Genomic DNA, 15,913 nt, shown 5'->3' on the forward strand with positions numbered 1-15,913 from the left:
CTTATGAAGAGGAGGCTGGGCCTGAGGTGGGCAGCACTTCATGGCAGGAGTGTACGATGGAGCAGGAAGCAAAGGTGAGAGAAGAGGGAGCAGCTGCGGTCCCATCACCCCTTGGCAACACAGTCCCAGGGACCTCAACACTTCCTGCTAGGCCCACATCCCAAAGTTCCTGGCCCTTCCCATCAGGGCCATGGGTGGAGACCCAGCCTGCAACACGGGGCCTTAGGGGACACCTACCCGGCCACAGCACACACTGTCATCTGGGCCTCAGCACTGGCCTGGGCAGCCACTCACTGTGAGTGTGAGGTAAGTCGATTTCCCACGCCTCAGTTTCCTCACCTGTCAAGTGGGAATACCAGGGGAAGCCCAGACGGTGATGCGTCAGCAGTGCTGGGCAGAGACTGGCGCTCTCCTGTGCTCCTTGGACGTTGGCCCCACCCTGCCCCTCTGCCCACGCCCGAGCTGCTGTCCTCCAGTCCTTGCCTGGACCCGGTGTGTGGGTGCTCATGTCCCTCCTTATCTCAGATGGAAGCCTCTTCCCGGCAACAGTGCTTCCCAAGGGCCCAGGGTCAGAGCGTGTTCCCCCTCCATGGACAAGGACTCTGAGGCAGGGAGTGGCAGGGGCCTGCAAGGCCTGAGAGCAGCAGCCAGGTTGTGGGGCCCCTGCTTCAGGGCCCCATGCGGCTCTGGGGCCTCTGCCTCGGCTGCTCCTGCTTTCCCTGTAGCAGGCTCTCCCAGAGCTCCCCTGGCCCAGGGCTCTCTGGACCTGGGGCCTCCCCAGCCCTGCCTGGCCCAAGTCACCTCAGCTGGGGGCCAGTGCCCCAGGAGCTGGGGGCCAGGACCTGCCTCCTCCCTATCCCGGGGCGCCTGCCGCCGACCCTAGGTGGTCACCCTGGCGGTGGGCTGAAGGCCTCCAGAGGCTGCAACCTGCCCCAGCCCTCGGCTGCTTCACTTCAGGGGGAGGAGGGCAGCAGGCCAGACTTCTCTGAGCTCGTCACCTGTCACACCAACAACCCCTGGGCCAGGCTTCAGAAAGGCTGAGCCCAGGGTGCAACCAGGCCCAACGTGGGGTGGGCTGCTCTGCAGACGTCAGCTGGCCAGCGTCCCCGAGCAGGCACCCTGCAGGCAGCACGCAGGCCCCAGGGACAGAGACGTGGCCCCACAGACGGTGCAGCAGGTGTCCTCTGAGCCAGCGGCAGCCCTCGGGTGGCAGTGCACAGGGCCGGACTGGAGGAGGTTGCCCATCAGGTGACTGTGGATAAAACCTCCAGAAACTTCAAGCTTTAAAACACCTAAAGCCTCAAGAAGACTTTTTATTTGCTCAAACCAGTGAGTGAAGGAGACGAGGCAGGGCTGCCCAGGCCGCCTGCAGAGGCCTCCAGCCGCGGCCAGGGCCTGCCAAACCAGGGCTGCAGGCTGGCCAGGTCTCCTTTCAGGAGAGGTTTTGGGAAATTCAGGGGCCCCCTCAATGCCCTTATTTCACTAGCCCTGGGCCAGAGCCAGGCCCGCTGTGCGTGCTGGGTGCAGGCTACTGCAGGAAGGCGCGGAGGAAGTCGTTGTAGGCGACCCTGGAGGACAGCGTCTTGTCGTAGTACTCCAGCACGTGGAAGAACTCCTCCTCCGAGAGGTTGATGCTGTACTGCCTCAGCACCTGCGGGGCACAGCAGGCCACCGTCACCCAGGCCGGCCTGCAGCCCTCCCAGAAAGGCACGCCTCACAGGACGCAGCCCCAGGGCGGCCCCTCTGTGCATCTGGGTGTGACACTGGAAGGGATGGAAACCCTGGCTCTCCCGGGCTGCAGGCCAATCACCCCGACCTTCCTGAAGGGCCACATGTCCAGGCAGGGTGAGCAGACGGAGGAGCGGATTGGGGTGGGGAGACCTGGCCTCAGGGCCTTAATGTGGGTGGGCCGCAGGACGCAGCCACCGGGGCGGGACAGTGATGCAGCCTATGGCAGAGACAGCTATCTGTCCGCCCAGAGCCAACTGCCCTGCCCCAGTGACAGAACCTGTTTATCTTCTAGGCTGCTGTGGCCCACTATCAGGGACCACTTCTCAGCTTCCCTTGCAGCCAGGCCCCTGACCAGAGAAAACGAAAGGAGAATGCTATTTGGAACTTCTGCGAGACTGCTCTGGAGGAAAGGCGCAGGTCCTCTTCCTCTCCTCCTTTCCTCTCTGGAATGTGGACATGAGGCTGGGGCTCCAGCAGCCATCTTGGACCACGAGCTGGCACTGGGGGAGGAAGCCAGGCATCCAGGGTGGTAAATGGAAACACGTCCCTGATGACCGTCCAGCCACCATGCCAGCTCTGGACTCCCTGAGGTGGAGGGAAGTCAAGTTGGACCTTCAGCCACAAATCCCAAGAGACAGATTCTGGTCATAAAGCTTAGGCTACCCATTCTTATCTATGTTTTGTCTGGGTTTGTTTCCAAGAGGAGACCCCTGGGCGGAGGGCAGCTGGCCTGGCTGTCGGGCCCCTGGGATGAAGCAGCGAGTGCTCAGCAGGGCTGGGTCCTCTGCCTGTGCCCATCTCCTCCTCTGCTGAGGGCAGTGTCTGAAGAGGGGAGAAGAGAACCGCCCTCCTTCCTGCTCCTCGTTCATGGCCAGAGGAGAACCCTGGCTGCCACTGTGCCTGGCCCCAGGGAAGGTGGCCATGGGCCATGTGGAGGCGCTGCAGGGCTGCTGACCAGGGGCTGGCCTGGGCTCAGTTCAGCCTGAGCACAATGGCGCAGCCCCACTGTGTGCGGGCTGCATGGGAGGCCTGTGTCCTGCTCTCTTCTGGGTCTACCACGAGGCCCAGCGGCAGGGGCCTGGATGGAGCACAGGGTCTCTGCCCAGCACCCGCCAGGGCTCAGGAGCAGCGGCAGTAGGCGGGGCCCACAGGAAGCTGCCAAGGGCAGTGGCGCTGCAGGGTGGGATGCAGGCCAGGGCGACCCTCAGGAGGAACTGGAGCTTGAGGGGAGGGGCAGGTGGACAGGGCCCAGGTAACCAGCCCCAGGGGGCGAGGGCTGGGATAGCAGGTCACCTGGGCCTTTGTGTGGGAGCACAGGGGCCCTGTTTTGAGCTTTCTGGCCACTGATGCTGGGTGGTGGGTCCTGCTCAGAGGCCACCACCCCTGGGAGCTGGGCTCACCTTCCTGAAGTCAGCCACACTCAGAAGCCCCGTCCCGCCCTCGTCGTAGCTTTTGAAGCTGAGCCGCATGGGCCGCCAGCACTGCAGGATCTTGGGCTGGATGCGCAGCAGCACCATGTACAGAGAGCACGACTCTGTGCCCGCTTCCTTCTGCAACACAAGGGAGGCTGGGAGGGAGGCACCCAGGGCCAGGTGGAGGAGGGGTGGGAGCTCCCTGGGGGTGGCTGTCCTCGCCTGCCATGGACCCCTGCGGCCCTCCCCGCACCTTGTGAAGGGGGTCGAGCTCCTACCCCCAGGTCACAGAGGAGGAGACGGAGGCTCAGGAGGCCGCATGCCCTCCTGCAGGTGAGGGCCTGGCGGGTGCCAGGTCAACTTCAAGATGGTTTGAGAAAAAAGAGGTTCCACCCTGGGAATTCCAGTAGATTATAAGGAGTCTAAAACCTCGCCCGGTTGTGGTCCCATCCAGCAATTAGAGCACACGCGCACACCGCCCCAGCATCGCTTAGGCGCCACTGACTGGAAACAGGATATTTTAGCAGGATTTAGCCCAACACATGTCTGGATATCACAGAGGTGAGTGTCGGCAGCAACGAGTAACACTTTTGGGGACAGTTTAATCTGAACATGGCGCTATGTAAAACAAATTAGCAGATCAAACTGCTTTCACTTAGCGCCTATGATGGAAAGACCCCAGATCCCCAGAGCTTTGGTAGCTGCTAATCTGAGTAATCGGTGGGTCCATGCACCCCGAGGACGGGGCTCTGGGCTCAGTGGCTCGTCCCACGTCCAGTTCCCATCACTCCACGGTGTGCTGACACTGTGGCACTCTTTGGCCCGTGACCCTGGCAGTGCCAGAACCAGCAGCCCCGGGGCCATCTCCCCAGCGGGCTCAACGCTGCTGAAGGCTGCAGAGAAGATGCCCAGAGGCTGGAAAGCCCACTCTCTTCCTTCTCTGCAAGAAGCGTCACCAGAGCGCCTCAGTTATGGTGGGGCCGCGGCAGCTCCAGAGGGGACGGAGATGGGCTGAGACAGGGCCACAGCGAGTCAGGTGGGCAGGGGCTGCTCTCCCAGGGGCGCGAAGGGCAGAACCATTGTGAAGCGTGGCGTGGAGCCTGGGGTGGGCCAGGAGAGCAGTGGGCTGTGCTGGGCCATCTGCCACGAGGCCGCTCTCCCTGGTTGTCCCAGGGCACCTGTCACAGGCTTTTAGCCACACGGAGGGCAGATGAGTTCTGGAAGCTGGGCAGCCTCTCCTCGGGAGGCTCAGGAGGCCCAGCGCGCTCTTCCCAGCACTCTCACTGGCCACTCCGCGCAGGCCTTCCGGCCAGCAGACCTCGCTCATTCACAGGCCAGGCAACAGGTCGTGGGCATGGAGGAAGGAGGGAGGTAGGGGCCTCTCAGGCCACGTGGTCTCCATGGTCCCCAACTGTGTTCCTGGGACCTGTGGCCTCTCCCCGCTCACCAGAGAGCTGAGCTGGCCAGAGGACGCCCCAACCTGAGTTCCCCTCCATGAGCTCGGCCTAAGCCTCACACGGGCCCTGCTTGTTTAAATGGAAGCTCCGCTAAGAGGGCCCCTGATTCTGCACAAGACGACCAATGCAGCTGGGCAGACACCAAGTCATGTGCTGGCAGTGTGCGCCCTGACCTCTGCTGGCTGCCAGGGGTGGGTGGGTGGGTGGGGCAGGGCCCCTCCAGCTGAGTCCCAAAGTGACTGAACTCAGTGTTTGTTCCCTGAGTCGCCAGCAGCACTTGTCATCTAACTCAGCGCCACTGAGGATGCAGAGGAGCTTGGGGTCCCTCCTGGTCCAGGTCTGGGAGGCCTGCCCAAGGTGCGCGGGAGGAGAGGCCGCGAACGCGCATGGCGCCAGGGTCAGTGGAAGACTGCACACAGCTGAGAGTTATGAGCCGCGCCCTTGGGTGCCACCTAGTGTCTGCAGGGTCCCTTTGAGGGAACAGAGGGAGAACTCCGTGAGGAGTGAGGGGTCCTCCAGCCCCACCCCACGCCCAGGCGCACTCAGCTGTCTCTGGTGGTTGCCACCCCGCCCCACATTGCAGGGCCCCGTGTGAGTGGCTGACACTGTGCCTGGTGTCAGGCTGATGCTCCCTCCTCACGGCTCTGGGAAGAGCTACCTGAGCTACCTGAGCTCTTCCCAGGACCCGAGGACCCGAGGTCCAGGCTCCAGGCCTTTCTGTGGTTCCAGAAGGAGAGAAAGGAGATCTCTGAATTATTTACAAGGAAGTAAGTCTCTGAGTTGTCTTCAACGTCCCTGAAGCCTGGCGGACGCTCGCCTTTACCCTGCCCTGCTCCAGGCTGAGCCCTGACCCAGAGCTGCCCTGCAGGGCCTTTGGGTAACAGAGGAGATGGGGTCAGGCCGCACTCAGCATGTGTCACGGGTCCAGGAACCTCTGAGCAAGGTTTGTGGGCAGGTGGCAGAGAGGCCAGGGACATCTGGCAGTGAGTCCTGGCTGGTGGCAGAGTGGGGGCCCCATCCCGCCCGCCCCGCCCCACCCCGCCCCACCCCAGCTGCACTCCTACCATCTTCTGCATGTTCTGGATCCTCATCCTGTGCATCAGCGCAGTCTCCTTGGCCTTCAGCAGCAGCACGCAGCTCTGGATGAAGTCGCAGTAGGCGAACCTGCCGTTGTTCTTCAAGTCGTACTTGAGGACGAGCTGCTGGCTCTCCTCCTTGCTCATGTCCAGGTTGAACTTCTCCACCAGGGCTGCAGACACGACGGCAGGCCGTCGGTGGCGGTCCCCTCGCTCACCCTCCCCCCTGCCTCAGAGCTCAGGTGGGTGGACGGCCGGGCAGACAGACGCACGACAGACTCAGTGCCCCAGGAGAGGCCCACGGTCCTGGGTAGCCCGCTGTGCTGTCACCAGAGCTGTGGTGGCAGTGGGTGGACAGGGTACTGTGGGAGTCAGGAGAGGGGCTGGTGCAAGCAGCAGGGGGAGGCTGCTGGGGCGGCTGTGGGAGGGGGCTTGACGGGCGCTGGGGACTCTGTTAGGCCCTGACCACCTGCACGCTCTGCATTTTCATTCCAATGACATCTACGATCTGTGGAACTACTCCCCGTGCCCCGACCTGCAGTAGGCGACAGCAGGGAGGGGAATGCAGAAGGACTGGCCGTGGGTCAGTATTGAATTTTGGATGCACTATTAAGCCTAGCAAGCTCCTGGGAGTAATGGATCGGTGACTGACCAGGAAGTTCATGGTTAAGAAGAAAAACAACGACCATAAGAACAGCAGCACCAATTAGGGTGCCTCATGCTCAGAATCAAAAGAATTAACTCAAAAACTGAGGGCAACTCGAATGGGCATTAAAATCAGTTTTGCTGATTTGGTTTTAGCAAAACATGTTGCATTTGATCAACATCATAGTATTTGATTAGTATTGATCTCATATTTTCCTATTTAATTTACGAGTACTTTTTCAGATGTGCTGTTAAATGACACCTTATTTTGTGCATTTTAAGCCTTGGTTGTGATAGTCAGTGTGCACCGTGTTGGAGGGTCTTGAGGGAACTTCTTATGTCAGCAGGGTTACCAGGAAGAGCTAAGCGGCTGGTCCGACTCACTTCCTGGGTGTAGAAGACCGCGGCCAGCACGCCACACCTAGTGGTGTGTAAGTCCCAGCAGTTTAACCAACACCAAGGAGGGGAGGCGGGCGGAGTGGGGCCCCCCCCGGACTGTGCCGCTGCCCCTCCCCTGCCTCGCTGCCTGGTCCGTGAGCGCCACATTCTCCACTGATACAGGTCTGGTCTCCAGCTGCCAGTCACAGAGGGTGCAGGCTGCCCACTCCCCAGAAGCCCCCGTGGCTCTCCTGCTCTCCTTTGCCTCCCCCCCGAGTATGGGCTTGTGCCAGGGAGAACAGCCTCCTGCGCAGGAGTGGCAAAGGGGACAGAGGCGCAGCGCACCCAGGAACTCAGAGGCGGAGATGGTGCCCTGCTTGTCCAGGTCCTTCTCCTTGCACTCCTTCAGCAGCCCCCGCCAGCAGCCCTGGACCTGCTTCCTGAGCTTGCTCTCCAGGGGCTCGCAGTTCTGCAGGGGCGGGTTGCCTGGCGCTAGCCCCATGCTCGCGGGGGTCTGCTGGGAAGGGAAATAAAAGGTGGTTTAAAATGAGGTTCAAAGTGGAAGTAAGAGCTGGGTGCGTGGAGCACACCTGTCATCCCAGCTGCTTGGGAGGCTGAGGCAGGAGGATCGCAAGTTCAAAGCCAGCCTTAGCAACTTAGCAAGGCCCTAAGCAACTCAGCAAGACCCTGTCTCAAAATAAAAAATAAAATGGGGCTAGGGATGTGGCTCAGTGTTTAGGTGCCCCTGAGTTCAGTCCCTGGTATAAATAAATAAATAAATAAAGTAAGTGGTAATAATAAAGAACCAGCCGAGGGGACTCGGGGTTGGAGGTGCGCAGCGACACAGGTAGGGTCAATACAATGAAGAATAAAGCAGATAAACATCCTACAACTGACAAATTTCATTTCCATCAGTGAGCTGTATTTGAGCCAAAGCATAATGCCAAAATAGCTTGGGAAATAAATATACAGCCACAGTTGAAATGCACCAGTGGTATACGTGCCTGGGGTCTGGGGCAGGGGTCCCCTTGAGGAGGTCTTACCTAAATGAGGGCCTGACCTGTCATTGGCCCGAGGTATCCATCTAGTAAACACAGAATATCTCTTATTTCGAAATGATGTGGACCAAGCAGGAGGCTGTTCTTGGTTTCCTTGTATTTTCCATTTACGGCAGGGAAGCTAATTCCGTCTAATCCGGACCTCTCTCCTGAGCCTCCTCAACGACCCTCAGCGGGGGCCCAGGTCCTTCTTCCTGCCAGGGCCTGCGTAGCTCCTGGGGTGGGCATTCCCTTCTCCAGCCGCCATGCCAACACTGGGCGGCCTCCTGTGGGTCTACCCTGAAGACCGTCCAGGGTGTGACCCTGCTCCCACGCCCTCCCCACCCCACTGCAAGACAGGGGCCTCTCGCCCAGACCACCCACCCACCATCTGCCTGCCTCTGTGGGTCCCTTCCCTGCCGCAGCCACAGTGGGCACCAGAGTTCCTCAGACCACGTCTCTGCTGCATAGCAACCTGCCATGGTTCGTGCCCCTCACAGCGAACGGGGTGTCCTGAGGGCCCTCAGGCCTATGTGTGACCTATTGCTGCTCTGACAGATGAACACAGACCTGGTGACTCGACACCCAAAACCAAAGTCTAAGTGGCCTTGCTGAGCTGAGACCGAGGTGTCGGATGTCTCTCCAGCCTCCAGAGACCTTCCCTGTCCTCAGCTTGGGGCCCCTCCAGCAGAGTCTTCAGGTCACCCCCGTGCTGACCTCCCTCCTGCCCTCCTCACAGCCAGTCCTCCACAGGAAGCCCCTTCCCGGGTCCCCCGTGGCAGGCTCCCCTGAGCCCAGTCTCTCGGTGGCCTGCACCCTGGGGAAGGAGCACCCTGGCCCCAGGCTGTGTGGGTCTAGCAAGGTGGCAGGGGCCCTGGCCGCCTGAGAACTCACGCAGGGCAGACTCCGCGATTTCGACCCCGCTTTCAGGTCATGGGTGGGCGAGGAGATGGTAGATCTGGTTCTTTCCCAGACCACGGGGACGCTGCTCCCTCTCTGGGCCCTGGTCGCGTCGTCTGAGACTGGTGGCGTGGCTGCCCGCGCCGAACCAAACCTGCTCAGGAAGTCGGGGTACTTCAGCCGCCCCTTGGCATTGACGGGCATCTCACTCCAGAGCCTGTCAAACTGGAAAGAAGCAGAAGTCATTCCCCAGTGTCGGCGGGGCCCAGCTGGAGGCCTGTGGGCCTGGTGCAGCAGAGGGACGGCAGGAGGGGGGGGCGAGGGTGATGTCGCTGGCAGGGGCCCAGGCCCAGGTTGATAAAAAAAAAATTAAAAAAGGAAAAAATCCATTTGGCCTCCACTTGGCGGAAGCCTCTGGAAGACTGGGAAAGCTGAGACGCGGGGATTATTCATGGCTTCCGCAGGACATTTTTTAATTGAATTGGGCCCTTAGTGAGCAGTTTAAGGCCATTAAATCTTGTGATTAGTCACAGTGACTGAGCTGCAGTGTATAAAAACATTTTAGGAGAAAATGCAAATCCAAGCCTGGCCCGCCTCTGTCCCAGGGGGCCTCACTGCCCCCTCACCCCCTCGGACACCCGGCTCTGCCAACTGCTCACGGGCGACAGCCCACCACCACCACCACGTTTGCATCCACAATCTATTTCACCCTCTGGGCAAAAACGTCCTCTCACAAGATGAAAAGGGAGGCCTTAGCTCACGGCTCTGCGCTGCGGCCACCCAGGCCACGCAAGGAGAATGACTCCGGGTCTCCTCAGTGACCACCTTTAGATGACTTGAGGGTTTTCAGGAGCCAAGAAGAGCAGCAGCAGCTTCCGGCTGGATTTTTTGCTGAGCCCTGAGCCCAGTGGAGCCCAGCCTCCTACGCAGGCTGAGCAGGAGCAGCCCCGAGAGAGCAGAGGGAGACGGACAGGGACGGGGACAGGGACAGGGAGGCTCAGCTCTCCCTCCTTCCCACCCCACACCTCTCCATGCTGCCCGGACCTCGCCAGGAGCCCCATCTGCTCTGAGTGTCCACTGGGGTGTCCCCATGGCAAATTAAGGTGACCATCTCTGGTTGTATTCAAAGCCCAAGTTCCCTCAGCCGCCACACCACCCTGATCTGCAGGGGCAAAGGTGTAGGTGACAAGTGTGTGCTGCTGTGTGACTTGGGCTGGGGCACGCACCGACCAGTCTCTGTCACAGCTTCTTGCCCTGCACAAGTAAATCCTCGGGTGTGTGACTGACAACAGGCTGGCAGTAAGTGGCCTGAACATTCCCGGGGAGAATTGGGAGGAGGGTGGAGGGCCCTTCCTACCTTGAGAACTTGCTGAAGCCTGGAAGAGCACGCTGGAAGAGCATGGGAGGCCGACTCATGGCCCTGCTGAGCAGCCTCCACCTACCCCAGGCCATTGGGACCTCCAGTCACAGCAGGCTGGGACTTCCAGAAGCCTAAGCCTCACCAAAGGCCCCCAGGGATTCTGCTGGGGAACTGAGTAGGGGGGCCTCTCCTCCCACCTCTGCCCCTCCCAGCCTCCACCCTTCCTCGGTGCCCCAGGGAGAGTCCCCACCACCTGCAAACACATCCTCACTCTGACACACCCTCTTCCTAAAACTCTGGCCCTGACTGGATCTGCTCTTTCCTGGGAGGAGGGAGCCACTCGGCTGGGCCACCAGTGCCCTGCAGGGCCTGGAGGTGTGTGGGGAGGGGCCCTCCTAACCCCCTGCGCTCCCAGGCCCCTGACCTCTTCTCTGTGACTCACGTCCTACTGTAGCTTCTGGCAGATGCAGCACCCCAGCAGGCAGGTGGGGGAAGCCTTGAAACCGGACTCCCCCAATCCTTGGTCTCATCTCAGTTATGTCACCACCCTCGGTGGCGCCCTGGAGTCTCAGGTTTGAACACTCCCCTCTGGCCACACCTCTGTTTTTACCCCCACACCCACCTTACGGGTGCCGCCTACCACTTTGGTCTACCCTAGCAGCCCCCCCCCCCCCCAGTCCTGCTTCCTCAGTAAGTGTAGATTCCCCACGTGACTCTCCCTGTCCTCTGCCCTCCTGGTCGCGCTCCCTGCACGGAACTTCCGCAGCAGAACCGTGACTTCGTAATGGTCACGTAATGCCACTCAGGGGCCCCGGGTCAAATACGAGCTCTTAATGGAATAAAGATAATCAGGCACAGAAGCAGCAAGTCACTGTGAACAGGAGTTGGCAAAGACAAGCCAAGCAGATTTCAACTTCAGATAGAGAATTATTAATTAGAGAACGTAGCCTGGTTGTGTATAAAGTAGTTAAGGGAGCGAATGGTATTAAAAATGAGCAGGGAGAACGATATTATCAAACTGACAAGGCATTTTTGAAATGAGAGGCAAATAGAATTTCTTGAAATAAAAAATATAATAATTAAAAAATTGTTGAACAATTAAAGTATAGATCAGGCCACAGATTAGGCAAAGCTGAGGGGTGACTGTGTGAACCAGAAGCAGACGAGTACAGTGGGTTTTGACCTCGAGCACATCAGAGCCCCCCAGGAGCTTGCTGGCCCCACCCACAGAGCGCCGGTTCTTAGGTGCGTCCTGCAGAAGCCACACCAAGCCATGACAAGCACAGCCCTGAAAGCCAGAGTGTGGGGAATGCTATGTGTTTGTTTTACGTGTTAAGAGACAATTACTGTAGATTTACAGCTCTCCAACCAGAAAAATTACTTTTGAAAATGGCAAAAATAAAGGCATTTTTAGATAAAAACAGATCCTGACCCCAGGATATACGTCACAAAGAAAGGAAACAATCCCAGAAGAAAGGTCTAAGAAGTAAGGGGAAAGGAGGTGATTCCGAATGAATGCCTTGTATAAAAGCAAACCAGTCTAAAGTTTAATTTGTAAAGAAAAAATATTTAAAATATGAAATAACAATAGTACAAAACTCACTCAAGGAGACAATTAGAGCTACAGCAACTTAGTGTCTTTATAAGCCAGAGGACCAAGTATGTGCTTTAAACTCTGGATTTTGATTTGTAATATATGGTAAAATTTCCAGGGCAATAGTCAGTTGTTTGTTAAAAGAACAGAAATAAGACACATAGCTTTCAAAAAGGTTAGAAAGATAATTTTAAAAAGATTAATCCAAAAGAAAATAAGGAGATATTTTAAAAATAAAATAAATGAGTATTAAATAGAAAGCATAATATCACATAACAGAAACAAATCTATATACCATAATCACAATAAATGTAAATGGACCAAACATCCATATAAGTAAAAGGAAGAGATTATAAATTTAGATTTTTAAAGATCTGCTTATGTTCTGTTTATAACACACACATGCAAAATCTAAGTGACAGAAGGGTCAAATTTTTTAAAAAAGTTAGCAATAGATATACTGAGCACTCATTAAATAAAAGAGCTAGAGTAGTTACATAATACTACTAAGACAGAATTTAAACAAAAAACTATTTTCCAGGTTTAAAGATGGTCAATTCCCAAAAAGGACAAAATAGTCCATCCGTTTATATTTGATTTTTTTAAAGCCCTGAAAGAAATTACATATCTAACACATTGGTTGGAAATTTCAACATTTCTCTTAATTATTGACGGATCAAGCAGAGTGAAAGGACAAAGATTCTTTGAGGCCAGAAGTTACAGTGGGTCTTAATCAACAATGTGGAGCTCTTCACCCAACAACTGGGGGTTGCACACACTATCTAATCACAAATGAAACTTTTAAAAACTGACCACACATCAGATCTCAAGTATTTTCAAATACAATTCAATTCTATTCTCTAATCAATTAATTATCTGTTAATTTCTGTTAACAATCTTTAAAAAGTGCTTTCATTTGGAAATCAAAAAGCATATTTCTGAATGCATTATGGATCAAAGAAGGAATCAAAATGGAAATTAAAATGATCAAGAATTGAATTATGATTTTAAAACTACATATCAGAATTTGGATGCAGCTAAAATGGTAATTAGAAACAAATACATAGTTTTATATATTTGTTTTATAGTTTTTAATGCTCATTAAGGAAGAACAGCTAAAATAAAACTGTGTCCAGCTTTGTTTAAAGAAGAACAAACAAGATGAAGAGCAGAAAAGTAGAAAACAGAGATATAGGAGGCTCTACAAAACTAAAAGTTAATTATTTGAAAAAACAGGCAAATTTTGGCAAGAATAATTTGGAAAATAATAATATTAGGAAGGAGAAAGGAGGCACAACTACAAACACAACAAGTACTTAAAGAGACGCCATGGACCATACTATCAGTAATCGTACAGCAGTGAATTTGGAAACTGAGAGAAAAGTGGACAGATTCCTAAGCAAAAATATAATCCACTGAAACTGACAAAAAGAAAAATGCCCAAATAGCCCTGTAACCACAAGAGAAATAAACTCAGTAGTTAAAATCTCCCCATGAGGAGCTGGGGTTGTGGCTCAGCAGAAGAGCATTCGCCTACAGCATGTGAGAGGCGCTGGGTTTGACCCTCGATACTCAGCACCACATAAACATTAATAAATACAATAAATAAAGGCATTGTGTCCAACTACAACTAAAAAATATATATATTAAAAAAAAAACCTCGGGCTGGGGCTGTAGCTCAGTGGCAGAGTGCTTGCCTTAGCATACATGAGGCACTGGGTTCCATCCTCAGCACCATATAAAAATAAAAAATAAAAATAAAAAAGGCATTCTGTGTATCTACAACTACAAAAGATAAATATTTTTTTAATATTTATTTTTTAGCTTTAGGTGGACACAATATCTTTATTTTATCTTTATGTGGTGCTGAGGATCGAACCCAGTGCCTCACGCATGCCAGGCGAGCGCGCTACTACTTGAGCCATATCCCCAGCGCCCAAGATAAATAAATTTATAGATTAAAAAAAAAAGTCTCCCCATGAAAACAGCACTGGGCCTGGTGGCTTCCCAGGCATTTCTACTCAATGGTCAGGAAGCTGGTAGCTCTGACTCTGCCTGAACTCTTCTGGAAAAACAGAAAAAACTGATTCCAAAGTCAAATAAAACATCATGAGGAAATAAAAGGACAGATGAATGTCACAAACACAGATGCAACTTACATGCCCAACACTGTGAAAACACTTTTAATATATCATGAACAAACAGGGCTTGAACAAGGGACCCAAGTTTGGTCTAATACTAGAAAGTCCATTAATGTAATTCACTGTATTAAGAAACTGAGTAGGAAAAATGGCACGGATGTCTCAATAGATACAGGAAAAGATTTAGCAAAATCAATATCCATTCTCAGCTAATAGTTGTTAGCAAAGTAGGAATGAAAAGAAAGTTCTCACAGTTGATAAAGTTCTTATACTTGATACACAAAAGGTCTGTAGAGAAAACATTTAATCTTGAAACAGTAGAAACGTTTTTGCTAAAATCAAGGAAAACAATGAAGTCCAGTATCACAGCTTTTGTTTAACGTGGAACTAAAGGTTGTAGGCATTGCTATAAAGTAAGAAAAATAAATAAAATGTATGCAGATTAGAAAAGAACCCCTCACTGCCATTATTTACTGTGTTTTATCCATGCTCAAGAGAAATTCCTGATGATTATTAAAATTCGATAATTTAGCAAGGAAGTCCCAACAGTAACAGAGTTTAATGCTAGAAAATACCATTAGAAATACTTTATTTACAGCAAAAATATAAACAGCTTAAGTATGTAAAAGACCTTAAGGCAGAAAATTATAGAAGAAGGGGGAGGGAGGGAGGGAGGGAGGTGGGGGAGGGAGGAGGAACATGCTGCTTGCTAGGGAAGCTCAACATTGGGGAAAATTGCTTATCGTCAAAGAGACGAGATTTAATGCAATTCCAAGAAAAATTTCAACAGGGTTCTTTGTGGAAATTGACCAGATGATTGTGAAATATCTTTGGAAAGCAAGGGGCTCAGATGATGGCAGATGTTCCTAAAGGAGCGGAACAAGGGAAGAGAGAAAAGTGGACAAATTCCTGAACAAAAATATAATCCTCCTGACACCAAGACTTACAAACGCAAGCAATTTAATAATTATCTGTTATCTGGTATTAACTCAAGGACAGAGAAAAAAGGCCGGCAGAAAGGAGTAGAGTCCAGAAACAGACCTCGCCAGGAGTGTCCATCAGTGACAATGTCAAGGTTACAGGTGGGAAGTAAAGGCATGATTCAAATACCTGCTGGGCCAGATGTGGTGGTGCTCACCTGGAAAACCCAGCAACTGGAGAGGCTGAGGCAGGAGGATCGCAAGTTCCAGGCCAGCTCAGCAACTTAGCCAGACCCTTCTCAAAATAAAGAACAACAGAGCTGGGGGCATGATTCAGTGGTAGAGCACCTCTGGGCTCCATTCCCAGTACCAAAAACAAACAAAAAGTGGTGCCGGGAAAAATGACCATGTGCATGGGAAAACTGTGCTGATCTCATGCTGATGAAGAAAAAGAGAGAAAACTCAAATTACCAAATTCATGATGAAAAATGAATGATTATGATGGATACTACTGAAATACAGAAGATAATTAGAAACTATTTTGAAAATTTATACTCCAGTAAAATAGACAATCTTGAAGACATCAACAAATTTCTAGAGACATATGACCTATCCAAACTGAATCAGGAGGAAATACATGATTTAAACAGATCAATTTCAAGCAATGAAATAGAACACACCAACCAAGAAAAGCTCAGGACCAGATGGATTCTCAGCTGAGTTTTACAAGACCTTCAAAGAAGAATTAACACCAATACTCCTCAAAGTATTCCATGATACAGAAAAGGAGGGAACCCTTCCAAACTCGTTCTACAAGGCTAGTATCACTGGTACCAAAACAAAGACACATCAAGGAAAGAAAACTTTAAGACCAATATCCCTGATGAACATAGATGCAAAAATGCTCAATAAAATTCCAGCAAATAGCATACAAAAATATATTTAAAAGATAGTGCACCACGATCCAGTGGAGTTCATCCCAGGGACACAAGATTGGTTCAACATACAGAAACCAATAAATATAATTCATTGAATCAATAGACCAGAATAGCCAAAGCAATCCTTAGACAAGAATCACATGATCATCTCAGCAGATGCAGAAAAAGCATTTGACAAAATTCAGCACCCCTTCATGTTCAAAACACTAGAAATACTAGGGAAAGTAGGAAAATAACTCAAAATTATAAAAGCTATATATGCTAATCCCAAGGCCAGCTTCATTCTAAAGGGAGAAAAATTGAAAGCCTTCTCTCTAAAACCTG

General features: G+C 52.7%; 1 protein-coding gene across 1 annotated transcript in view; it reads right to left on the reverse strand.

Annotated features, from left to right (window-relative positions):
• Positions 1-1,414: 1,414 nt before the first annotated feature.
• Efcab6 (EF-hand calcium binding domain 6) overlaps positions 1,415-15,913 on the reverse strand; it is a 192,422-nt gene continuing 177,923 nt past the window's right edge. The window contains 5 exon segments of the mRNA XM_046429560.2: positions 1,415-1,651; positions 3,132-3,281; positions 5,665-5,849; positions 7,045-7,213; positions 8,631-8,861. Of these exon segments, the coding sequence (XP_046285516.1) occupies positions 1,529-1,651; positions 3,132-3,281; positions 5,665-5,849; positions 7,045-7,213; positions 8,631-8,861 (858 nt within the window). The 3' untranslated portion in view covers positions 1,415-1,528.

Source organism: Marmota monax, unplaced genomic scaffold (genome assembly GCF_021218885.2).
Source record: "Marmota monax isolate L192 unplaced genomic scaffold, Marmota_monax_Labrador192_F-V1.1 WCK01_AAM20220418_F8-fsc00051, whole genome shotgun sequence".
NCBI lineage: Eukaryota > Metazoa > Chordata > Mammalia > Rodentia > Sciuridae > Marmota > Marmota monax.